The sequence below is a fragment of the Mus caroli genome, unplaced genomic scaffold, assembly GCF_978045245.1.
Source record: "Mus caroli unplaced genomic scaffold, Mus_caroli_1 scaffold_13, whole genome shotgun sequence".
Lineage (NCBI taxonomy): Eukaryota > Metazoa > Chordata > Mammalia > Rodentia > Muridae > Mus > Mus caroli.
The window spans coordinates 17,347,501-17,373,052 of NW_028227268.1; the positions used below are offsets into that span (position 1 = coordinate 17,347,501).

At 39.9% G+C, this 25,552-nt stretch overlaps 1 protein-coding gene across 1 annotated transcript in view; it reads right to left on the reverse strand.

Annotated features, from left to right (window-relative positions):
- Window positions 1-25,552, reverse strand: part of Efcab3 (EF-hand calcium binding domain 3) — a 418,970-nt gene that overhangs the window by 331,684 nt on the left and 61,734 nt on the right. Inside the window, exons 23-32 of the mRNA XM_085829216.1 lie at window positions 24,863-25,006; window positions 22,929-23,000; window positions 16,031-16,174; window positions 15,016-15,084; window positions 13,877-14,020; window positions 9,781-9,849; window positions 8,364-8,507; window positions 5,613-5,684; window positions 2,743-2,886; window positions 1-63 (exon numbers count right to left, since the gene is read on the reverse strand). The exon at window positions 1-63 is cut by the window's left edge and continues 9 nt beyond it. Coding sequence (XP_085685342.1) covers window positions 1-63; window positions 2,743-2,886; window positions 5,613-5,684; window positions 8,364-8,507; window positions 9,781-9,849; window positions 13,877-14,020; window positions 15,016-15,084; window positions 16,031-16,174; window positions 22,929-23,000; window positions 24,863-25,006 — 1,065 coding nt within the window. The remainder of the gene's footprint in view (window positions 64-2,742; window positions 2,887-5,612; window positions 5,685-8,363; window positions 8,508-9,780; window positions 9,850-13,876; window positions 14,021-15,015; window positions 15,085-16,030; window positions 16,175-22,928; window positions 23,001-24,862; window positions 25,007-25,552) is intronic.

A 25,552-nucleotide genomic window follows, 5' to 3' on the forward strand; every position in this document is an offset into this window, starting at 1 on the left:
CCTTTAAACGCTTATTGCTCTTCAATGCTAAAAGAACAGCCCTCTGGGAAACTTCTCCGTTTTCTATAGAGAAAAGCAGCACAGGGATTCAACAATGGTCAAGAAACACAGTGGTATCCACAACATGCTACATCAGCTTGCTTACTGCCCCCTTAAAGCATGTTACAGCTTTCTGCATCACGGACTTTTGTCCTGAATAAGATCTACTGTGTATCTATATCCAAACCCTACTTGTGTCAAAACCAGTTCATATGTTTTCTTTCCTCCAAACCCTTCCCTTTATCCCGAATTCTCTGCTAACTCTATCTCTTCCCTTCCTGTAACAGCCTAGTTTCTGGAGAGAAAGTTTCATTCATATATTCATTTGCAGCTCTAACTACCGTAGGTCGCTAGCTTTTATCGACTACCACAAAACCTGTTCTTAATAAGTTTGCCAGTTAACTTATTGGAGAGGGAGGTGTTGATTCCCTAATTGGTTCTTGAGTGTGTCAATAAAGGAGGCAGAAGCCAATTGCTGGATGAAGGGGAAAAGCTGAGACTTCCAGGTCCCAGGGCAAAGAGAAGAGATGCAGAGAAAGAGAATTTGGCCCAGGCTTTGGAACAAGGAGGAAGCTACAGTCATGTAGGTCTCGGGGCACCTAGAATTTGTAGCCTCCACCACAAGCAGGGACCAAGGAGGATGAAGAGAGCTAGCTGATGAGATTAAGGCAGGAAATTCTTTGCCCAGCCATTGAGTTATCTGGGTAGTTTTAAAATAATGAAACTGTCTAGTGTTTTCCATCCACAAGTTTAAGGTGGGCTGGAAGAGAAAGAGGGTAGCTGGGGCAGTTGTTCAGGGCTTGGCAAAGCTAGCTGTGAGGGGCTGGGGGAATGATCCCAGCTCCCAGGAACAATGGCCAGCTGAGCTGTCAGTCAGAGCTGAGCTGCAGCTGACCTCAGAGCCTTGCCAGTACTGTGGGCAGAGCGCCAGAGAAGGCAGAGGCAGGTTTTTTAAAATATTGTACACAACTTATAACCATGCTAAAGAGTATTTTCTATCTAATTTAATATGTTCTTGCTTTAAATTGACTTGGCTTTACTTGTAATACAGCTTCCTTTTGACTTCTTTGACATCTTTCTGGTTAATTCTTAAAGCTCTTATAAACAGCCTTTCTCGCTGCTGCTTCACTGAGAGTACAGCCTACTGCTCTGTCCCCAGCCTAACGCTCACCTCACCCATCATCTTTACCTAGTTATCCAGTAACCATGTATTATGTGTGATTGACTTCTAAGATTCTGTTTCTAGTCTGGGCTCATGGCTATTGCACAGTTTCCACTCTTTGGCCACAAATATCTCCTGAGATAAATGTTTCATCTTTGTGCCAAAACCTGATGATCTCCTGTATCTCACACATGAAAAGATATCAGATATCCTGGACTACCTGAAGTCCCCTAAAACTCCTTAACTTCTACATTTTGCACACACTGAATAGCCTTTCCTAACTCCTTTGAGCCTCCTTTCTGAATTTTGTCTAATTCCCACTCATATTTCAAATTCAACTCCAAAATCATCTCTACTAACAAGTCCCTTCTGATTACACCATCAAACCCTGTGTAGAGTTGGTTCCTATTGTATATGTTTCCTCATACAGCAAACTTCATGTTATATAGCTGAAAAAGTCCTTGAATCCTGATGGTTCCACCCCTACCCACTGAGTGCTGGGATTCCAGGGACATTCCACCACATGTGATTTATGCAGTACTGGATCAAGCTCAGGGCTTCTGCACGCAGAGCAAGCTATCTCTCCATTGAGTTCCATTTCTAGTTACTGCCTTTTTGTTTTTCATATCTTATCTCACTAAATGTTTTGTAGTGTAAATATTTTTATTTATTCGCATATGTTACACAGTACATAACCCCTGGTGATCAGATCTATCACACTATGCAAACATGAAGTGGTTCTAGTCACATAGGTGACAATGTATCCCTGATGTTAGGCCATGTAGCCTCTCAGTTGATATGACTACTGAAGCAATATCCATAGCTCATTTAATCATCCTATGTATTGGTTATATTTTGCCATGCCTTTTGTTTTTACTTTATTGTGTCTTAATTTTTTTAATTTTATTTACTATTGCTATATATTCATCACACAAACAAACATGTAGTTTCATGTCATGCATTTATTAATGTACAATGCACTTCACTCACATTTGCTCTGCTCCCACTGCCCTTCTGGCTCTCCTCACACCCCAGCCCCCTTCACTATCCCAGACAGTTACTTTCTAACTTACCAGTTGTCTGGAAGCTTTGAATCTTCTCACTCAACCTCGCATCATAAATATCTCAGCCAGAGTAGACACCCCTCTCTCACTCTCTTCCTAAGAGTCTCCAGTCACCCTGACGTCCTCAGATTACTTCCCCTTCCTTGATATTCAGCAGATGTTCACAAGAAAAAGATGCCTTAACCCCATGGAATCAACACATGAGACCTTAAAGGGCAGTTTTTTTAAAATGCTTACTAACATATTTAAGATGTTCTATCAGCCAGAGGGGTACTGTGCATCTGTTATCTCAGGGTTCAAGAGGCTGAAGCAACAGGATCAAGAGTTTGAGATAGCCTGGGATACACAATTCTAATTCTCCATAAAGAAAGACTGTCTCAAAAGCTCAAACCAACAAGTGTATTCTACTAAGCTTGATGATTAGTATCAGTAGAGCTAAGTTGTTAGGGCAAACTGGCTGATAGTGGTTATACTTACCATCAACATTGAGCACTTCCTCTACCAGCTGCAGTTCTTCTGGGCTTAAATGAATATTGAGGTCTTTAAGAGCATCTTTTAAGTTGGCTACTTGAATTTTGTCAGAGGTCATCAACTTGACAGAATTGAGGGCATTTTCTATATCTGAAAGCAAATGGAAATTCTCGAAGTCACTTTGTGTTCTTTCTTTGAAAATGTTTTCATGTTCTATGTGATGAACAATAGTAATCCAGGTCGCTTGCCAAATAAAATATCACAGCACTATCTCCGTGGTTCCAAAACCAATCAAATTGTCATAAATTCCTTTATCCTGTGTATTTCCCTGAGATAACCAGTTGTTTTATCTCAGTATAAAATGGAAATAAAGCCTTAAGAAAGAGGACTACTTAACTCAAGAGTTGGAGACCAGCCTGGAAAGAGAGTAAGACTAAGTTTCAAAATGAACAAATTAATAATAAGAATTGGGCATGCCAATAAAAAATGAAAGAACCCCAATAGTTTTTTTTAAATAAAAAAGAACTCAAAATGGACCATATGTTATCAATGTAAAGCTATAAAACATCGAGAAAACACTCAGCATCTAGGCATGAAGGTCACATGGCCATAAGAAGCTGTGGCGAGAACATCAGGTGTCTGAAGCCACCTGGGCTCTTGAGCAAGAAGACAGTGAAGAGGGGTAGAGGAAAGAGGAAGGAGGGGGTGTGAGGAGGGAAAGAAAAGACAGGGGAAAACCTTTAAGAACTTGGCAAGGCAAAGATTTCTTGCATGTGTTACCAAAAGTACAATCCATTTTTAAAAGAGATCAACTAGATTTATTAGAAGATTAATGAACTTCTAAAGATGCTTTCTTTATTTTTACATGCCAACTATGATTTCCCCTCCCTTCTCTCCTCTCAGCCCTGCCTTTCCCTCCTCCCCTCTGTCCCTGCTCCCATCCACTCCTCCGCCCTTTCTCTTTAAAAAAGGGCAGGTCTTCCATGAATATCGACCAAACATGCAATAAGACCAAGTTGCAATAAGTCTAGGCACCTCCCATAGTATTGAGGCTGGAAGAGGCAACCCAGTAAGAGGAAACTGGTACCAAAAGCAGGCAAAAGAGAGACAGTCTCTGCTCCCACTGTTAGGACTCCCAAAAGAGGACCAAGCTATACAACTGTAACATATACAGAGGGCCTAGGTCAGTCCCATCGTTCTTACAAGTGTGAATAATGCATCACTGTGGCTTCTCTTTGCCTACTCCTGGTGACTAATGATGTGCAATATCTTTTCATTTTCTTATGTTCTTTTTGTATTTCTTCGGTTCATGTTTTTTCTTATTTTTAGGTTGGGTTATCTTTGTTATTTCTTTGTATATTGTGAATTTAAGTCCTTTATCAGATATATGCTTAGCAAATATTTATCTGGTTGTCAGTTCAGTCTCTGTTAGCCAGAAACTAGAAACAATCTAGATGTCTCTCAACTAACGAATGGAAAAAAAGGAAACATGGTGGATGTGCAAAATGCAATATTACTTAGCTGTTAAAAATATGAACTTTAGCCAGGCGTGGTGGCGCATGCCTTTAATCCCAGCACTCAGGAAGCAGAGACAGGCAGATTTCTGAGTTCGAGGCCAGCCTGGTCTACAAAGTGAGTTCCAGGACAGCCAGAGCTATACAGAGAAACGCTGTCTCAAAAAACTAAATAAATAAATAAATAAATAAATAAATAAATAAATAAATATGAAATTTTCAGGCAAACAGATGGAGCTAGGAAAAAAATCATCCTGAGTGAGGTAACCCAGACCCAGAAAGACAAACATGGCATGTTCTCACTTATAAATGAATCACGGCTGTAAAGAAAGATACAACACTGCAATACACAGAACCAAAGAAGCTAAGTAACAATGGGTGCTCAAGGGGAGATGCATGAATCTAAAGACACTTAAGAAAATAGAAACAAATAAAAGACTTGGAGAAAATATTTGCTAAGCATATATCTGATAAAGCACTTAAATTCACAATATACAAAGAAATAACAAAGATAACCCAACCTAAAAATAAGAAAAAACATGAACCAAAGAAATACAAAAAGAACATAAGAAAATGAAAAGATATTGCACATCATTAGTCACCAGGAGTAGGCAAAGAGAAGCCACAGCGATGCATTATTCACACTTGTAAGAATGACTAAATTACTTCATCACAGTTAGCAAAACCATATAGGCACTGCTGATGCAAATGGTTATAAAACACTGTTACTACTTTATAAAACGGTTCAACAGTTTCTTATAAACCTGAACAGACCTCATAATGGATGACTCAGTTACCCATCTCCTGGTAATTAACCAGAAGTAAAAGCACACTTATACAACGCCCCATATGTGTATGGTTGCAGCAGTTTTTAGGTGAAAGCCCCAACTGAAGACATCATAATACATGCTATCAAGTAAACAGATAAAAAGCGTTACTGCTATAAAATTCAATTGTTCTCAGTAATAAAGAATGAGTCACTGAAACATGGCAGGCATTGATAGACCTCAAAAACACTGTGCTATATAAAGGGAGCATCGAAAACGATTTAAATATAAACACAAATCTTTAGTGACCCCAAAACCAGTAGTTGCCTAGGGGTAATCGGTAGAAAGAAGGTAGAGAAGGTAGGCATGTGATATTATCAAGGGACTGGGCGAAAATCTGGGAGCAGGGTGTGCTTTTCATCTTGGTTATGATGAGAGAGTGACAAGGGTATGCACAGGCCAACACTTCACCAAATCATCCAATTTAAATATAAACACATAATTTTGTAGACAGGCTATATATTTCATAATGCTACTTCAAAAGTATTATCTTAAGACAAGGACAATATTCTAAGTCAGATGTCAGCTGACCCACCTTCCAGTACAGGATCTGGGTTACGTGTGGCTAAATTCTCCAAAATTTGTTTGAGACTTACTTCCTCGTTTTCTAAAAAATAGAAGGTCGTAATTATGAAACGGCAAAGTGCTGGTGCTGCTCACCACTCAGAGACCAAGTGAATGACAGAGGAGAGAAATAAGCAAATATTCTAACTCTGAAGTTCAACAGGATTAAAACTACCTGAGAGAGCTCTACCCGGAATCTCTTCCTTCCAAAAAGAATTTGCAACTATATTTATTTACTTGGCTTAAAAATAAAATATATTTTAATATATGAGTATAAATATGTATATATGTAAAATAGACATGATCTGGAATAAACAGAGTCTGTCTCTGATAACTATCTCCAGGAGAAACTAGTATGAATTTTAATGCATTTTCAATAAACATGCCTTCTGTTCTGTCTTCTAGCCTTATCTATGCGTTTATTTTTTGTTATATTTCAAAGGGCAGTTTGTCTCTTAACTGGAAGAACGACTTTAATCAGAGAGACAGAAGAGGGTTCTGGGGAATGGCTCAGCACATCAAGTCTTGCGTTTCGGGAATGAGGACCCTAACCCCCAAGCAAACACCAGTGAGTGTGGCTTGTAAGATGAGTTTGTGGGAAGTGGAACAGCAGATGCCCTGAGAAAAGCAACTAGCTAGACTAGCAAATCGGCAGTTCTGGGTCCAAGTGAGAGGTCCTGCCTCAGGGTATAAGGTGGAGAGTGACTGAAGACACACACATGTGAGCATGTATGCACACAAGCACATACACACATAAATACACACATAAATACACACACATACACAGAGACACACACAGATACAAATACGCACACACTCACACAGAGACACAAATACACACACAGACACACACAGAAACACACACATACAGAGAGAGAGGGTAAGTGTAGGCAAGAATATAGTGAAAAAGTAACTCATACATGAAGGATGGGCGTCTAATATAGCATTATAGAATAAATTATGGAGATTCATCCAAAAATTAAAATAGTAGTAAAAATAGTACTACTGTTTCCAGAAACTCTAATTCTGTGTGTATACTAAAGAAGGCTGAATCAGGGTATCAGGCCAACAGCTGCATGCTCATGTTCATTGCATTATTATTCAAATAGCCAGAATATTAAAGAAATGTTAGGTGTGTGTTAAATGAATGAAAGAGATGGACAACCACACAGACACGTACCATGGAATATCATTTGGCTTTTTAAAGGGAAGCTTCTCGTTTGATGCATCACAGATGAACTTGACGGACAGTGGATAAGGTAAAGAGAACCAGGCAGGGAAAACAAAGCATAAGAAAAACAGCTGGAAACAGAGTAGACTGTTAGAGGAGGGGATTGTGGGAGTGCAGGAGTGAGACCTGGGGACAAGTATGTGTTGACAGGAAAGAAAGTTTCAGTCACACGTGGGCTGGAGTTCAGAAGATCCACAGCACAGCAAATGACTACAGTTAATAATAACACATTTTACTTGAAAATTGCTGAAATGGATTTTAAACATATAAATGTATAGGGATGTGAGATAAGAAATGGGTTATCTTGGTTTAATTATTTTACAAGACAGACCTATATCAAGATACTCCATTGTACAGCACAAGTACACACGCAGTCGATCATTTCCACTTAAGAAATAAACACATTCATCGATGAAAAATAAATTTATTCATATATGCAACAAGATTGTGAGCATATAGAACTAAGACATCAGTATGCTCAACACAGATTGGTCCTTCAAGGAAGAGAGGAGAGGAATCAACTGAAACTATGTTAGAAAATGATCTAAGAAAATGTTATATTTTAGCTAATCTTTTAAAAACAGCTAAAAGTAATGGGGGTGGGGTTAGGAGAATATCCAGTTATTAAAACAACTGAAGGGTGTAGAGAAAAGATGGAATCCTTAAGCATTTGCCGTGGAAGGGTGAGGAACCTGCTGAGACGCACAGGACCTTCATAATGCCCCTGAGCATAAAAGCCCTCTGCAACTCCAATCTCAGAAGAAGGAAGGAAGAGCAGAGGATCCGAGAGCAAGCTGGCTAGCAAGGCAAGCCCTATCAGCGAGCTCTGGGTTCAGCTGAGTGAGTCAGCCTCGAAAAATAAGGTGAAGAGTGCTCCAGGGAGATTCCTGACATCAACCATGGGCCTCCACATGCACACGAAACACACGCACGTGCACACACATGCGTGCATACATACAGATGAAATAAGATCATACATCTGAATCATAAAGGCAGTGCTGAGGGGTAACTCGGTGGACAAAGCGTTTGCCTCACAAGCGAGAGGATCTCAGTTTGACTCCTCAGGAAAGCCAGGTGTGGTGGCACCCACGTGCGATCTTAGCACTGAGGAGGTAGAGAGAGAAGGCTCCCTGGAGCTTGCTGGTCATGGGCCTAGCCTACACAGCAAGCCCCAAGATTATGCCTCACAAAAACGTCGTAGATGGCTCCTGAGAAATGACGATGAAAACTGATGTCTCGGGGCCTCCTCACACATTCACTGGCAGATATATCCAAACGCATGTGTACCTGCTCGCACGCACACGCATACACACAGGTGCACATTGCAGACGTCATCATCATCATCATCACTATCGCCACCACCATCACCGTCATCAGTCAGCATCAGCATCATTTTAGGGTGGGTTCTACAGCACGTGAAACATAATGTTTAAAAAAAGACACTGAATAGTTAGGAGGAAGAAAGTGTACAGTTAAGAAAGGAGAATTCACCGTCAACAGAGGCTTGTCTCAGGAGCTCCTGCATTGTGCTGTGGCTTATTGGCATCCCAGTACTCATGAGGCTGGAGACAAGCTCTTCCACAGGCATCTTATTACCTCTGATGTTATCTAAGGTCTTGACCCCTTTCAATAAACCTGAAGATATGGGAATAAAAGAGAACGAAGGTTGACATCGAGACCAATTCCTTTTTAATCCTTGGAACCCGCGGCCTACAGAAATTAAATAGGAATATCTTTAAAAGAATTCTGGCCCAACAAGCAGCTGAAAGAGTCAGATGCAGATACTTACACCCAACCAATGGACGGAAGCCAGAGACCCCTGTGGTTGAATTGGGAAAAAACTGGAAGAAGCTGAGGAGGAGGGCAGCCCCATAGGAAGACCAGCAGCCTCAACTGACTTGGACCCCCAAGATCTCTCAGACACTGAACCACCAACCAGGCAGCATACGCCAGCTGGTATGAGCCGCCCCCAACACATATACAGCAGAGAACTGCAGGATCTGAACTAGTGGGAGAAGATGTACCTAACCCTCAAGAGACTTGGGGCCCCAGGGAATGGGGAGGTCTGGTGGAGTGGGGGAGATGGGGACATCCTCTTGGAGACAGGGGATGGGGGGAGGTATGGGATGGGAAGCAGTGGGTGGAGGGCAGATGGGAAGGAGGATGAAGTCTGGACTGTAAAAAAAAAGATTAAAGAATAAAAAAAACTTAAAGAAAAAAAGAATTCTGAGTCAAAAGGCTTTTGAAACACATCAGTGGGTTTTGTCTTTAAAGTCAATTAAACAATTAACAAAACCAGCCTGCAGCCAGGTCAAAGTTCCTTTGGGGTATAATTTCTGAGGAAGCGCACGCTCTGTCCATTCACTGCTAGCTCTCAAAGGCGTTTCTGCAGCACACTCCACACTAACACAAACAGTATGGTTTGCCAACAGCTGGGCACAAGTTCAGGATGGTCGAGAGGCAGGTACAGAAGGCAAGCCATTGAGGACAGGAAAAGTAATGTGGTCCAAAAAGGGAGAGTCCTTCTCGGAGTCCAGGAGCCTTCCTCCCTCGCGAGCACACTGGCTGGCTTTCCTGCCCCAGACTGTGCACTCTTTTACAACGTTTCTTAAGTGAGAGAATAACCACATGGAGATTTACAGAAACGAGACGGATGTGTGCTGCTGGAGCAATGGGGTTATCCCTACAATATAGCGTGCGTATACTGTAAAGTAATTTGCCTTTAGGAGACATTCTAAGTAATTATTAGAATAATTAGCTAAGGCCTGGGAAGTCTGGATGCAACATTTAAAACGAGGCAAAGGAAACTTTAGGAAAATACTCAAAGAACAAACAAATGGCGTTTGAGAGAAGTTTAAAATACAATGCGGTGATTCCAGAAACTTACTTTCATTTTTATTATACTCACTTTTGAACCGTGTCATTGCAGATATGCCAGTTAAATAATTAATTGTGTTTCTTAAGATTGCCTCTTTTTCTGCAAAGTTAAAGAGAGAGAGAGAGAGAGAGAGAGAGAGAGAGAGAGAGAGAGAGGCTTAAATGAATCAAACTTACTACCACAAGGGCTGAAGAGATGGTTCAGCAGCTCAAAGCGTCTGCTGCTCTTCAAGAGGTGCTGGGGTTCACTTCCCAGCACCCACAAAGCAGCTTATGACCATCTGTAACTCTAGTGCCAGGGACTCTGACACCTCTTCTGGTCCCTGCAGGTATCAGCCACGCATGTGATACACCTACATGCATGAAGGCAAATCTTCATACACATAAAATAAAACTAAATCTTTTTTTTAAAGACAGTAGGGAGGCAACAATTATGTTAATATAGTAATATATTTCTGTGATCACAACACATTGGTTTGACTGGGGGGGTACATGGGCACACGCCTCCCACACTCACACAACATACAGACACAACACACAGACACAACACACAGGGATCAAAGTTTCATAACGTAGCACTTACCACTCCCGCCTGTGATACACTCTGAAGCCCTCTGCTACCGTTCAAAGTGTTCCATTTGCTTTTTAATGATATTCAGGACCTAGCACATTCACTACACAACTCATTACGTGACCCCAGTGTTAAAACAGACTCAGGTTGTATAGGATAAATGTGTGTGTGTGTGTGTGTGTGTGTGTGTGTGCAGCAATGATTATTAAATTATATATAAGAAAGACTAAAGGATAGCATGCAGGGTCACGTTCTGCAAAGAGATCATTTTTTAAATATCTGTTAATGAAAAGGACAATTTCATTTTTTTTTCTTACCAGCAAATACTTCCTGTTCAATGTGGGGGAAAAATATCAAACAGAACAACAACAACAAAAAAAAACTATGCACAAAATCAAATGGATAAGAAGGCAATGTTTGTAGCTTGGTAGTATAGTGAATATGTTAAGGTGACTAGATCCTAGAATTGATCAGAAAGAAGGACACATCAGCTGAATGAGGTCATGAGACTTTCAGATGGAAGATGTCCCACCCGTAAGGACACAGCATCCTCGTCTCCAAAAACAAAAAGATGCTGAGAGAAATAAAAGGGTTCCGAGGGATTTGAGGTTTGAGGTCTCCTCTCCCTTCCATGCCTCTGTAGCATGGGAGTTCCAACCATGAACTCATGAGGTCAGGCCTCAGATTAGATTCAATTTCATTAAATTAAACCAAAGTAAGTGAAATGCTGGGACGGAAGCAGTTGGATAACCTGGATTAATCCTCTGAAGGTACTAAAAACTAAGTGAAGAGAGTTTTTCTACATCTTAAACCATCAATTTGCATCCCAGTACTGAATGTCTAGCCTGCTCCTGCCTGGCTCCCCCTGCTGGCTCTAACGCAGAAGCACAGCAGCGGCATTTCACCCAGGGTATTTGAAAGACTAAACACTTTAGTGGAAAACTATAGTTTAAACTTTCAAATTCTCGCTGTCTAGATTCCTCCAAAACTGGGAAATGTCCTTTCTTCAACTTATGAAAACTTCCTAACATTTCAACACCCAGGAAAAAATACCAAGAACTGAGATACGTTCTTTCTTTGAAAGTGGTGAGTTTGACCTCTCTATTAGCATACAATTAAGGTTTCTCTTTTGGTTTGGTGCAGTTTCTGGAACGTTTTCCTATGTATTTCTTATTCTGCATAAAAGTCTTTGAACTTCAATAATTAACAGCTGAAGGTCTCTCTGTGGATTGAAAAGTTATCAGCCACACCCTATTAACTATTTTCAATACAGCCACCTGTATGCATGAACGTTAGACATCTGTTTCCTATGCCTTTAACCCTTTCCTATATTCCAAATCTTTACTTGATTCTCCCCATATAGATCCTCAGACCATTTTACAGTCCATGCTTACTCTTTGGCTTTTGTTTAATGTAGTGATATCATTAGCAGATGATTAATTTTAGTATCTTTAGTTTCTAAAAATTTTGTTTTTTTTAACAAATTTCTTCATTTTAAAATGTTTCTGCTTCTTTTGCACTTCACCAACTTGATCTTTTATTTATTTAATAATAGAATAGAATAAGCAAAATTAAAACAACAAAACTAAACACATGAGAAAATATAGAACAAAGGTATGTTGACATCAGACAAAACAAGGTTAAGACCTTATCAATATCCACTCCAAAGAAATCAATTCACAGTGTGTGATGCAGAGTGACTGCCACCTCACAGGTCAACAGACTATGAAATGTCAGTTTAAGAGCCTTGAGCAAATACTCAAAAAAATAATAAGGGGAAATCAATTTCAACCCCCAAACAGTCAGGGAAAAAAAAAGATTTCTCAGCAGCCAGGGAATGTCAGCACAGATGCTGTGGTCATAGACACCCTCTGCTGTCAGAAGACAACAGAGCACACGTTTGCCCCTAGAAAGAGACAAAATCTACCCATCACTTTCCCAGTTTTCCACTTGCATTCTCCCAAGTTCTCTGATGCATGTATTTTAAATATAAGTCTATTGGTGGTGTGCATATATCTTCTGTGTAGTTTTCTTTCCATTTTGCATTATTACATTGTTTTTTTATTCAATGGTTGCACAGTTATCTTTTGAGCAGCTAATTTGCATGATTGTTGAATACCCAGGTTTTCTCACCTTTTCATTGTTTTCACAGAAATCTTGATTCCCCAATTTCTTTATTCTTTTTACAAACGTTACTCTCAGATAAAATTTCTGAATTAATTGAGTTTTACAGGTCATTGTTTGTATCCAAATGTCTTACATGATAGGATAAAGATGATCTCAGCAAAGAGCCACACTTGTGTCTTTATCCTCTAAGAGTGTTTAATACCAACTGAAATTCAAGCACTTTAAAGCTAGTTAAATCATACATTAGAATATATAAGCAAGGGGCTGGAGAGATGGCTCAGTGGTTCAGTGGTTCAGAGCACTGACTGCTCTTCCAGAGGTCCTGAGTTCAATTCCCAGCAACCACATAGTGTCTCAGGCTCTGATGCCTTCTTCTGGTGTGTCTGAAGACAGCTACAGTGTACTCATATAAGTAAAATAAATCTTTTAAAAACATATATAAGCAAGATAAAAAATATATATGTATGATATATATCATTCAAAATATATTATATTACATATAAATATATAACTTTCATATGTACATATGAAAGAAAAATGTATCCTATGTTCTGGGGACAAAGCACAACTGGAAAAGTGTTTGCTTAGCTATGCAAAGCCCCAGATTTGATTCACAGGACTGCATGAGCTAGGCATGCTGGTACATACTCATGTCAGCCATCAGTAGGCAGAGGCAGGTGGATCGGAAATTCAAGCTCATCCCCAATTACACAATAAATTTGAGGCCAGCCTAGAATACAGGAATCCCCGTCTCAAAACAGCAAATCAAACCAAAACAGAGCAAATATCCCAAAGGTCCCATACTGAATAATCGTAATGTAACTCATGGGTTCAAGTATCTTGTCAAAGCTTCTCAGTGGAGCAAGTATTAAAGGCAGATTCATTTGGTTACAGAGGAACTAAAGAGTGGAGGGACGATGTTTCTGAGTATACCCCTCCCTGTCCCTGCCCTTAATATAAACTGCAAGCCGTCCACATCAATTATCCTTGCAAAGAAACAAGACAATTGTAGTGACACCTTCTGGTGATTCTAGAAGTCACACACATCTCATCCTTCAATAGCTTGTTAACCCTAAGAATTCTATGACTATGTCAACAGTGAAGGGGTTAATATCATATTCTGTATCAAAGGAATCGAAAGCCCGTGAAGCTCTGTGTCTCAGCTAGAAATCCAGTGCTGAAGAAACAGAAACACCGTATTTATATTTTAACTCTTGTATCCCAATAAATGAGAATCAGTTTTTAAGACAAGAATAACAAGATTACTTCTCTTAGTCTCATCCAAATAGAGACTATCGAAACATTCTCCACCTAGGCCAATAGGTGGGCGTCAGTTCCATAAAGAGCTCTCTAACACACAGCATCACCACCACTTTCAAAAGAGCCTGTGTGAGCTCTAAAGCAAGACCCAAGAAGTAAAAGTACTCACCATTCATTTCGGGGGACTGAGATACGTCAGACTGGCCTTCCTCCTCTGAAGGTCTCGTGAAGTTATTCAAGGCAGACAAAAAGTCTTTAACATCCATTTTGCCATCACCGACGACATCAATGATGCGGTGTATGTCCTCTATTCCTAGTTGATGGCAAAAACATAAAGGCAGGATGAGTGCATCCAGCTAAACCTACATCAGCCTGATTATGTACGTGCACTCGTGCACAGGTACTTAGCTGTTGACACTGGGTTTTTCAATGGGACTTTGGTTAGCCAATTAAGCTACTCCATCTGGCTCCACTTCCTTGCTGCTGGGATTACAAGCATGCTTTATCATTATTCCTGCATGCTACCTGCAGGGCTTTTTATGAGCCCTGCAGATCAAATCCAGGTCCTAATTCTTGAGCTATCTCTCCAGCCCCATAACAACCTGATTTGAGTGAAATGTATTCATTTTCCAGAATACCTGTTGTTGTTGTTGTTGTTGTTGTTGTTAAGCAGGAAATGCCATAAAATTTAGAGGTTACGAGGTTCAGATTCAAAAACAAGATAAATTGGAACATTTTGTCAACTCTCAAAGCTAAACAACAAACCAGCAAAGTGATTCCTAATGGTGCCAGAGCCCAGGGATGCAGTTCAGTTGTTAAGAGTGCTTGCCCAGCATGCATAAAGTCATGCATTCTATCTCCAGGTACCACATAAGCTTGCTGGGTACCAGCATGGGGGAGGTGCGGGCAAGGAGCTGGGAAGGGGCTCTGCTGAAATCAACACACCCAAGAACTGCACCTCAGCAGGTGTCTCCTAAGGCAAAAGTGAGGGCCAGAATTTGCATATCCAGCACCCTCCTAAGTACCCAGTAATCCCAGTTCATGAACGATTCAAGGGATCCCCAGAGCAAAGTGGATAGGTGGACTAGGTCCAATCAGTGAGTCAAATGAGAAACCCTGCCTCAATACCTAAGGTGGAGAGCAATTGCAAAGATAGCCAACATCAGCCTCTGGCCGCTTGAATACAAAGGCCACCCGCACATAAATGCCGGCATGCACGCACACATGCATACACACCTACCCAAAACTAAAAACAAGCCTACAACCATGAAGCTTCTGCTTGCATTTTTTTTCCAAAATTATACTTACTTTGGCACTCACTAACCACATCACTGTTGGCCAGCTCTTTGATGATATCCTTCAGCGTTATCACGTCACCTTTAAGACAAAAAAGAAAGAACAGTTTTGATATTCTGATTTAAAAAAAAAAGACCACTTGATGTTATAAAGCCAGAATTTTAAAATACAAAAATAAAGAGGAAACCCGACAATTATCTTTGAAAATATGATAAGCAGACCACTGGGGAATATTTTAAAGTATGTTATTGCATACAATAACAATTAATGAAAGAAAAGGTCATGGACTGAAGGAAAGCAAGGAGGGATGGATGGGAGGTTTTGGAGCGTGGACAGGGAAGAAAGAAATGTAATTAAAACACAGACTCAAAAATAAACAAAAAGTAGCATTTGTTTTTTTAAAAAAGTAAGCTGGGCAAGCTCTAAGGAGCGAGCCAGTAAGCAGCACCCTCCATGGCCTCTGCATCAGCTCCTGCCTCCAGGTTCCTGACATGTTTTGAGTTCCTTGAGTTCCTGTCCTGGCTGCTTTCAATTATGAACTGTTATATAGAAGTATGAGTAAAATAACCCATCTCCCTGGAAAAAAAATGTTCCTTCAATATAAATCTATTAATTTAAAAAGTAAGAAAAATCAGGGTTTTTTTTTTTTTTTTTTTTTTCTGAAAGAGGAGGGGGAAAAGAAATTGGCTGTAGCTTCTTGGGCATTTCGGGTAAGTGACACTTCAGAAATACGGTACCTTGCTGATGTAAAGTAAAAAGAATGTTTAAAATCTATTCTCTTTTGCCTTATTGTGGGCCCCTTCCCCTCCTACTGGATTGCCTAGTCCAACTTTGATGGTTGCTATTGCCTTGTCTTATTGTCGATTGTTAGGCAGTATTTGATTGATGTCCCTGGGAGGCCTGCTTTTTTCTGATGGGAGGGGTTAGGTCTGGATGGGAGAGAAACTGGAGGAAGGGGAGGGAGGGGACTCTGCAATCAGGATGTCATACATGAGAGCAGAATAAAAAGAATGAGGTGGTTACTCACCAGAAGAATCCATGTTCTCCATCGCTCTCTGGATATCACTGTCTGTTATGTGGATTCCCAGAGCATCTAAACTCTGCTTAATTTCAGAAGTGACATTAGGATTATTTAAGTCAAAGCTGGTGTTGTGAAGTATCTCTTTCTCTCCTGGGAAGACATAATGACTTTCAGTTAGAGAACCACAAAATCAGAAGAGAATTTATTCAGCCTGAAAACAACAACAACAACAACACTCTAAGTTGCCAACAAACACAACACTGAAACACTGTCTGGCTTCCTCAAAATCAAAAACACGAAGAAGAAAAAAAATAAATAAAGATTCTCCCTTACCCAGCGCTGTGCCAGAGACTGTGGCCAGCACACTAAGAAGAGATCAGAGGCAACCATCTGCTAAATAAGAGGGAAAGTTACCATCTATGGTAGACAACTATGCCACTTGAAACATCAAAAACCATAATTTAGTAAGATGATAGGATGTGAGGTAAATATAAACATTGTATTCTTGAGGCTGGAGAGGTAGCTAGGCAGTTAAGAACTCTTCCAGAGAGCCCAGGTTCAATTCTCAGCACTCACGTCACACACAGGTCACAACTGTCTAGAGCTGGGGACCTGACAGCTCCTTTTGGCCTCCCAAGGTACCAGACAAGTACATGGTGCACAGATATACATGCAGATAAGACACCAAAACACACAAAATAACAAAATAAAATATTTAAAAATTCAAAACTGTATTCTTGTAGAAAAAAGCAAAAAAAAATCAAAATAAAAAATAAAACAATAAACACTGTAATTCCATTATGTTTTGAAACAAAACCAGAAAGACTTCTCATATATCCAAACCACTGAAGCACTTAGGATTTCACTTTTGTATTTGAATATTGAAAGGTTTCATGTTTTTTGGTTGGTTGGTTGGTTAGTTAGTTAGTTAGTTGGTTTGGTGGTTGTGGTGGTGGTAGTGGTGGTGGTGGTGGTCAGTTGGTTGGTTTTGGCTTTTTGAGACAGGCTTTCTTTGTCTAACCCTAGCTGGCCTGGAACTCACTCTCTGAAGTCCAGGCTGGGCTGGCCTTGAACACAGATCCACCTGCTCTGCCTCCCAAGTACTGGGATTAAAAGCATGTACCACCATTGCCCAGCTGTAGTTTATTCTGATCCATGACACATCTATAATATTTTTCTAAATGTATTTTCTCCTTTGCCTACTCTGTTTCCCCACTATTCTCACTGGAAGAGGTCTAATCTTACTTCCCATGGCAACCTGAAATGATACCAGCATTGGTTCACAAACATAATGAGGTCTATTCCTGGATATTGCATATTGTCATCTTGACCTTTCTACCTTTCCATGCAATGGTATCAAATGACTTGATTATAAAGACTGGATAGTATAAAGATGTGAAGACACTAGTACCTGGCAGGGTTAGGCTTCTAGCAGCTCTTCCCTTTCAGTGTTTTCATGTTTGTTCTTATATGTTAACATATCTACATCAAGCTTGTCTGGCTCTGAAAGGAAGCAGTTGATACTTTTATTAAGACTGAATTAAATATACAGATTGAGGGAAAGGCAACTGACATTTTATTGATCCCAAAAAGAGAAATAATGGGAAGTGCAGGTATGGCAATGCTGGGATTACAGGTGTGCATCACCCTACCTACTAAAGCAGGAGGATTATCTAGAGTTTAAAGACAGACTGAGCTACATAATATGAACCATGCCAGCCTGCACTATGACAAGACCCTACCCTATCTCAGAAGTAAAGTAATTATGGAATACTTTTCAGCCTCAAAAAAAATCAGGAATCTTGTCAATTACATGAATGACCCAAGGGGACATTTTACTTTGTGAAATGTCAGGCCCAAAAGGCCAATTGCTGGGTATCACTTGTAAGGAACTGAAAAACATTGTCATAGAAGCAAAGAATATGGCGATGGTCTAGAGAAAGAAAATTATGTTGGTCAAAGAGTAGAAAGTTATAGTTAGGCAGGATGAGTGAGTTCAGGAAGTTTATCACAGAGCAAAGCAACAGTGGGCCCTGTACACTGAGGGAAAAATCAAAACAGTACAAAGGACCTTTTATGGGTGATATGTTCACATGTTGTTTAAGGTAGCAGTTATACAGAACTAAACTGCTAACAAAGTTGATATATTAGACTTTAATAACATGAATTGGTGAAGCACATAGTATTCAGCAATTGATCACACACACACATACAGAGAGAGAGAGATAGAGAGAGAGTCTTAAAAGTTTATCCCACTAGTTTGTCAAACCTTTTAAAAGTTATTTTCTAACTATTTCTAATTTTCTAATAATTTCAGAAGTCAACTGAATTACCTCAGAGAATAACATAATTGGAAATTTTTCAATAATCAACAGTAAGACGACTGACAATTTTAAATTTATGTCATACTTAGCAATGTTTGCTTCATAATTCAAATAAAAGTTACATATCTCTACTTTGTGCTGTTTTGTCTCCATGTTGCATCAAAATTGACCACATAGTTGGTCACAGAGCAAGAATCAACAGATATAAGAAAATTGAAATCACCTCTTATATCTTATCAGACCATCATGGATGAAAGCTGGACATCAACAATAACAGAAACAACAGAAAGTCACATCCTCATGGAAACTGAAAAAGTCTCTACTCAATGGTCACTGGGTCAGGGTATAAAGAAAGGAAGAAATTAAAGACCTTCTAGAATTCAATGAAAGTAAAGGTACAACATACCCAAACTTATGGGACACCGTGAAAGGAGTGCTAGGAGGAAAGTGCATAGGACTAAGTGCCTTCGCAAATAAGTTGGAGAATTCTCATACTAGCAATTTAAAACTACACCTGACTGGAGAGCCCACATATACATGGAAGCTTAACAATGCCCTACTCAATGATAACTTGGTCAATGAAGAAATAAAGAAATTAAAGACTGTTTAATGAAAATGAAGGCACAACATACCCAAATTTATGAGACTTAATGAAAGCAATGCCAAGAGGAAAACTCAGCTCTGAGTGCCTCCACAAAGAAACTGAAGAAGGCATACACTAGCAGCTTGACAGCACATCTGAAAGCTCTAGAACAAAAAGACGCAGACGAGTAGACAACAGGAAATAATCAAACTCAGGGCTGAAATCAACAAAGTAGAAACATATAGAGCTATAAAAAGAGTCTACAAAAACCACGAGCTGGTTCTTTGAGAAAATCAACAAGATAGATGAACCCTTAGCCAGACTAACCAGAGGGCACAGAGACAATATCCAAATTAACAAAATCAGAAATGAAAAGGGAGATATAACAACAGAAACTGAGGAAATTTAAAAAAATCATCAGATCCTACTACAAAATCCTATATTCAACAAAACTGGAAAATCTGGACGAAATGGAAATTTTTCTAGACAAATATCAAAGTTAGATCAAGATCAGATAAACCATCTAAAGAAATAGAAGCAGTCATTAAAAGTCTCCCAACGCCCCACCCCCCCAAAAAAAACCAAAAAACAAAAAAACCTAGGTGGGTTTAGTGCAGAATTCTATCAGCTCTTCAAAGAAGACCTAATACCAATACTCTACAATGACTTGATGTGCTAGGGTGGGTTGGTATGGGGATGGGAGACTCCCCCTTCTCAGAGAAGGCAATGGGAGTATGGGGAATAAGGTATGTGAGAGGGGACTGGAAGGAAAGGAGGGCTGCTATTCTAATATTAAAATGAATAAATTAATTAATGGAGAAGAAGAGTCTTTAAGAGATCAGGGATACAAGGTGCAAAACATAATAAAAAGCAATATACAGCAAACCAATAGCCAACATCAAATTAAATGGAGAGAAACTTAAAGCAATTCCAATAAGTCAGAAACAAGACAAGGCTACCCACTCTCTCGCTATCTATTCAACATAGTACTTGAAGTTCTTGCCAGAGCAATAAGATGACTAAAGGGGATCAAAGGGATACAAATTTGGAAGGAAAAGTCCAAGCATTGCTATTCACAGATGATATGGTAGTATACATAAGTGACTCAAAAATTCTACCAGAGAACTCCTACAACTGACAAATACCTTCAGCAAAGGGACTGGATACAAAATCAACTAAGAAAATAAGAATAATAATAATAGAAAGTGAAAGACCTGTATGACAAGAACTTCAAGTTTTCCCATCAAAATTCCAACACAATTCTTTACAGACCTTGAAAGAATAATTCTCAACTTCATACGGAAAAAGGAAAAACCCAAGATAGCTAAAACAATCTTCTACAATAAAAGATCTTCTAGAGGTATCACCGTACCTGATTTCAAGCTATACTACAGGGCAATAGTAATAAAAACTGCATGGTATTGGCATAAAAATAGATGGGTTAATCAGTGGAACAGAATTGAAGACGCAGAAATAAATCCACACATCTATGGACACTTGATATTTGACAAAGAAGCCAAAACCATACAATGGGAAAATTAAACCATCTTCAACAAATGGTGCTGAACTAACTGCATGTCTGCATGTAGAAGAATGAAAATATATCCATACTTATCACCCTGCACAAAGCTCAAGTCCAAGTGGATCAAGAACCCTAGCATAACAGAATACACTAAATTTCAGAAGAGAAAGTGGGGGATAGCCTTAAACACATTGGCACATGAGACAAATTCCTGAACAGACCACCAGTGGCTCAGGCACTAAGACCAACAATTAATAAATGGAACCTCATGAAACTGAAAAACATTTGCAAGGCTAAGGACACCATCAATAGAATGAGAGGACAAAATGGCAACCTATGGAATGGGAAAAGATCTTCACCAACCCTACATCCAACAGAGGACTAATATCCAGAATATAAAAATAACTCAATAAATTAGATACTAATGAACCAAATAACCCAACAAAAAATGGGGTACAGAGCTAAATAGAGAATTCTCAACAGAGGAATCTTGAATGACCAAAGAAATGCTTAATATCCTTAGTTGTCAGGGAAATGTAATTCAAAAAGACTCTGAGATTCTACCTTATACCAATCAGAATAGCTAAGATCAAAAGCTCAAGTGGCAGCACATGCTGGCTAAGATGTGGAGCATGTACAAGTTGTGCAAACTTGTACAACTACTTTGGAAATCAGTTAGGCAGTTTCTCAGAAAATTGGGAACAGTTCTACCCAAAGACCCATCTATACCACTCCTGGGAATATACCCAAAAGATGCCCCACTATACCACAGGGACATTTGCTCAACTATGTTCATAGCAGCTTTATTTTTAACAGCCAGAAACTGGAAAAAAAAACCCTAGATGTCTCTCAACTGAAGAATGGATGAAGAAAATGTGGTACAACTATACAATGGAATACTACCCAGCTATTAAAAACAAGGACATCATGAAATGTGCATGTAAGTGGATAGAACTAGAAAATAGCATCCTGGGTGAGTGTGATGGTTTGTATATTCTTGGACCAGGGAGTGGCACCATTTGGAGGTGTGGCCTTGTTAGAATAGGTGTGACCTGGTTGGAATAGGTGTGTCACTGTGGGTGTGGGCTTAAGACCCTCACCCTAATTGCCTGGAAGTCAGTTTTCCACTAGCAGCCTTTGGATAAAGACATAGAACTCTCAGCTCCTCCTGCACCATGCCTGCCTGGATACTGCCATGCTCCCACCTTGATGATAATGGACTAAACCTCTGAACCTGTAAGCTAGTCCCAATTAAATGTTTTTATAAGACTTGCCTTGGTCATGGTGTCTTCACAGCAATGGAAACCCTAACTAAGACAGTGAGGTAACCTAGACCCAGAAAGACACATATGGTTTGTACTCATGCACATTAACCATAAAGCACAGGATAACCATGCTACAATCTAGAGAAACTAAATAATGAAGGCTCAAGGAAGGATGCATGAATCTCACTCAGAAGGGAAAACAAAATAGTCATCAGAGGTGGATGGAGGGAGGGAACTGGGTAGGAGAGAGGGCAAGGAAGGGAAAGGGGATAGCGATCAGGTGTGGGGAAAGAAGAAGCAAGAGAGGGTTGGGGGTGAGAATGGAAATGGTAGGGGGGCATCTCTGGGACTAGCAGGAGACCTGGGACCAGGGAGGCTCTGGGGAGTCTATGGAGGTGACCCTAGCTAAAATTCCTATCAACAGGGGATATGGAAACTGAAGTGACCACCTCTTAAAGCCAGGCAGGATTTCCAGTGGATGGAGAGGGACATCAACCCACTCATAAAAGCTTCAACCCAAAATCTGTCCTGCCTAGAAGATACACAGGGATAAGATGGAACAGAGATCTAGGACTGCTCCAATTTGAGACCTATCCCATGTGAGATATGATACCTTGCTATGCTTGCAGACAGGAATCTAGCATAACTGTCTCCAGAAAGGCTTTATCCAGCAGGAGATGGAAACACATGCAGAGACCCATAGCCAAATATCAGGCGGAGCTGGAGAAGAGTTGGAGGTAGAACTGAGCAAGATGGAGGAACACCACAAGAAGACCTACAGGGCCAACTACCCTGGGCCCATAGGGGCTCACAGAGACTGAACTACCAACCAAAGAGCATAGGAGCTGGACCTAGCCCCCTACACATTTAGATCAGATGTGCCCCTTGGTCTTCATGTGGGTCCCCTAACAATTGGAGCTGGGTCTGTCTCTGACTCTGTTACCTGCCATTGGATTCCTTCTCTTAACTTGACTGCATGGTTGGGCCTCAGTGGAAGAGGAAGCACTTAGTCTTGCTGAGACTGGATGCCTCAGGGTGGGATGGTACCCAAGGGGAGCTTCCCCTTTTCTTGGGAGAAGGTGAGGGAGTATTGGGGGAAGGAATTTGTAAGGGCAGAACTGGGAGGAAAGGAGGGAGGAGGTGTGATCCAGTCATAAAGTGAATAAATAAATCAATTAATGAAAATAAATAAATTCTAAGTAAAACTCACGTTCAGATTTGAGAGTTCTCATGATATCCGAAAGCGTGCTCACAAATTCTTCAATGGTAATTTTGCCTTCTTCTGTAATGCAAGAGAAAATTTAGCTGAAGGAAATAATGTTTCTAAATATATAAGAATTCAAGATAACACTCAAGTCAAGACTTTCTTCTCTCTATTCTCTTACATTATCAGAAATATGTAGTTCTATTTCTTTCCAAATATTTACTGATTTTACCATATTCATGATAATGTGTGCTATTAAAATAGCATCATTAAAAAAAAACCTATGACATCAATCTTGTCGTTTTCCATTTACTTTCTACAACTTGACAAGAGAGGTCTTTCTTGCTAGAAGAATATCTGATCACTTCAATAATAAAACTCTTCAGTAGCTCCACTCGCTCGCTAACCTGTGAAGTACAAGGAGAGGCTACATACCAACATTAGTTAGGTAAGCATGCTAATGTTTAAATAAAAGACTAGCAAACAGGATTTAGTGGCACACAAAAAGTACACTCATTAATGGTGATATAACCCTCACAAAATAAAATTGGCTTTTAGAGAAAAGAAAAATCTTAGGTACGACAATGACCTGTAGTATACACTCAGACATGTAGCATGTCTATAAGAGTAAATTTTCAAGGAAGGTGGTAGTTAGGAATATGGTAAGTCCTATAGGGCAATGACAATGAGAAAACAGCTGTTAGAGAAAAAAAATCACTGCTTATGGTAAGAATTGTAGTGGTTTGAATAAAAATGGCCCCATAGACCCATAAGGAGTGGCACTGTTAGGAGTGGAATCTAGAATCTATTCATATGAAGAGAGTCCTGTGTTATGTAGGAAACAACTAGAAATAGATCCAAGATCTGAAGGATCAGAACTCTAATCTCTGGAGAGCTGAAACATCAGGTTTTAGATTGAAATGCCTGGGACCAATAATGGCAGTCTAGAAATGGTACTGCCTTTGGGTCAGAGGACAAACTCTGGAAGAGAATAGTGTTTGTAGGTATGGAGGAAGATGAAATCCCAACCAAATAGTATTAAATGTTGGAGGAAAGAGTCATCTCTCAAAAAAGGGTGCTATTATTAGAGTATTTTCCTCTTATCTTGGGAATTTTGCTTTTTTATAATGGAATAAGTATCATTGTATTTCTCTGTATTAGAATAATAATTCAGTTATTTTTGCTATCTTCCATACAGTGCAAGAATAATATTTTAACTTCATTCTCAACTGGGCCTGAAGAGATGGTTTAGTGGTTAAGAGTATAAATTACTGTCCCAGAGGACCTGAGCTGGATTGCCAGCACCCAATGTCAGTCAACCCACAACTCCCTGTGACTCTGTTCCTAGTGATCTGGCCTCTACAGTCACCACCACTTCCCATACACCACACACACACACACACACACACACACACACACTTAAAATAAACCTTATTTTAAAAACCTCTCAGTACATGTCTCTACTTGTGAGTTCTACTAAATATTCAAGAACTTAATAAAGATAACACTCAACTATACCTGCTACTAAAAAAAAATGCAGTTACCTTATACATTAATAAACACCTTCTTCTATGAGCAACTACAGGATGCAGAATTCCCTATCATCCATGGATAGCATTATGAATCAGCTTCTGATGGGTGAGCACCTGGCTTGGTGTTCCAGGAACCCGCTCTCTACAGCCCATGGCAGTCAGTTCACAAGATAATCTCATGTCATAAGTGCCTCCACTGGCTTCCCACTGGGACAGGTTGGCCATGGATTCCCTGCTGAATTTGGCTCTGTGGAGCTCTAAGTTGGCATACCAGCAGGATAGTGTGACCAGCCATCACACTACAATTTGTACAGGATTAGCCTCTATCCTGTGTGCTCCACCCAGGCACCTTGCTCCTCCACCTGTAGAGAACAATCCATTTAAGGTAGATAGAGTAAAAATACAAACCATCCTCTGGAACATGTTTTAATACTTCAGTCAGTATGGCTTTAGCTGAGTGAAGTTCATTATTTGTCAATAACTTCTTTAACTCAGAGACATTAATTAGATCCTTCTCAAGAACTTGGGGCGTGGCTAGCAGCAGCTGTGTGACTACAGAAAGACAGCAGGAGAGAATGTGTCAATGGCAGACACTGTGCACTGCCCACCACTTGACTCAGGTTGCATAAAACAATGGAACATTATATGAGACTTTGGATATAATTTTAAAAACAGGAGCTAAAAATTCTTAAAACTTTAGTGCTAGACACTGTTCAAAGCACTATCACTTTAACTATTTAATCTCGCAATAATCTTTGACATGATCATTATTAGTCCCATTTTTCAGATGAAGAAACTGAGGCTAACAAAATTAAGTGACATTAGCAATTATGTGGTAAGAACAAGATTTAAGCTTGGGCAATACAGGTCCAAACCCAAAGCTTTTAACTACTGTACCTTTTCAGGCAGACACATTGGATAGTCAAGCTATCTCTTGGGCCATTTAATCCTTCATATGTGGTCTCTGAGACCACCAGGAAGCTTTACAAATAACCTTTAAGTCAACATTACACTGCATTTTTTAGTTTTAGGCTGTGTTGCCAGGACAAAATAGATGATATAACAAGAGGGTTAACCTGATGGGTGAAATGCAAACAT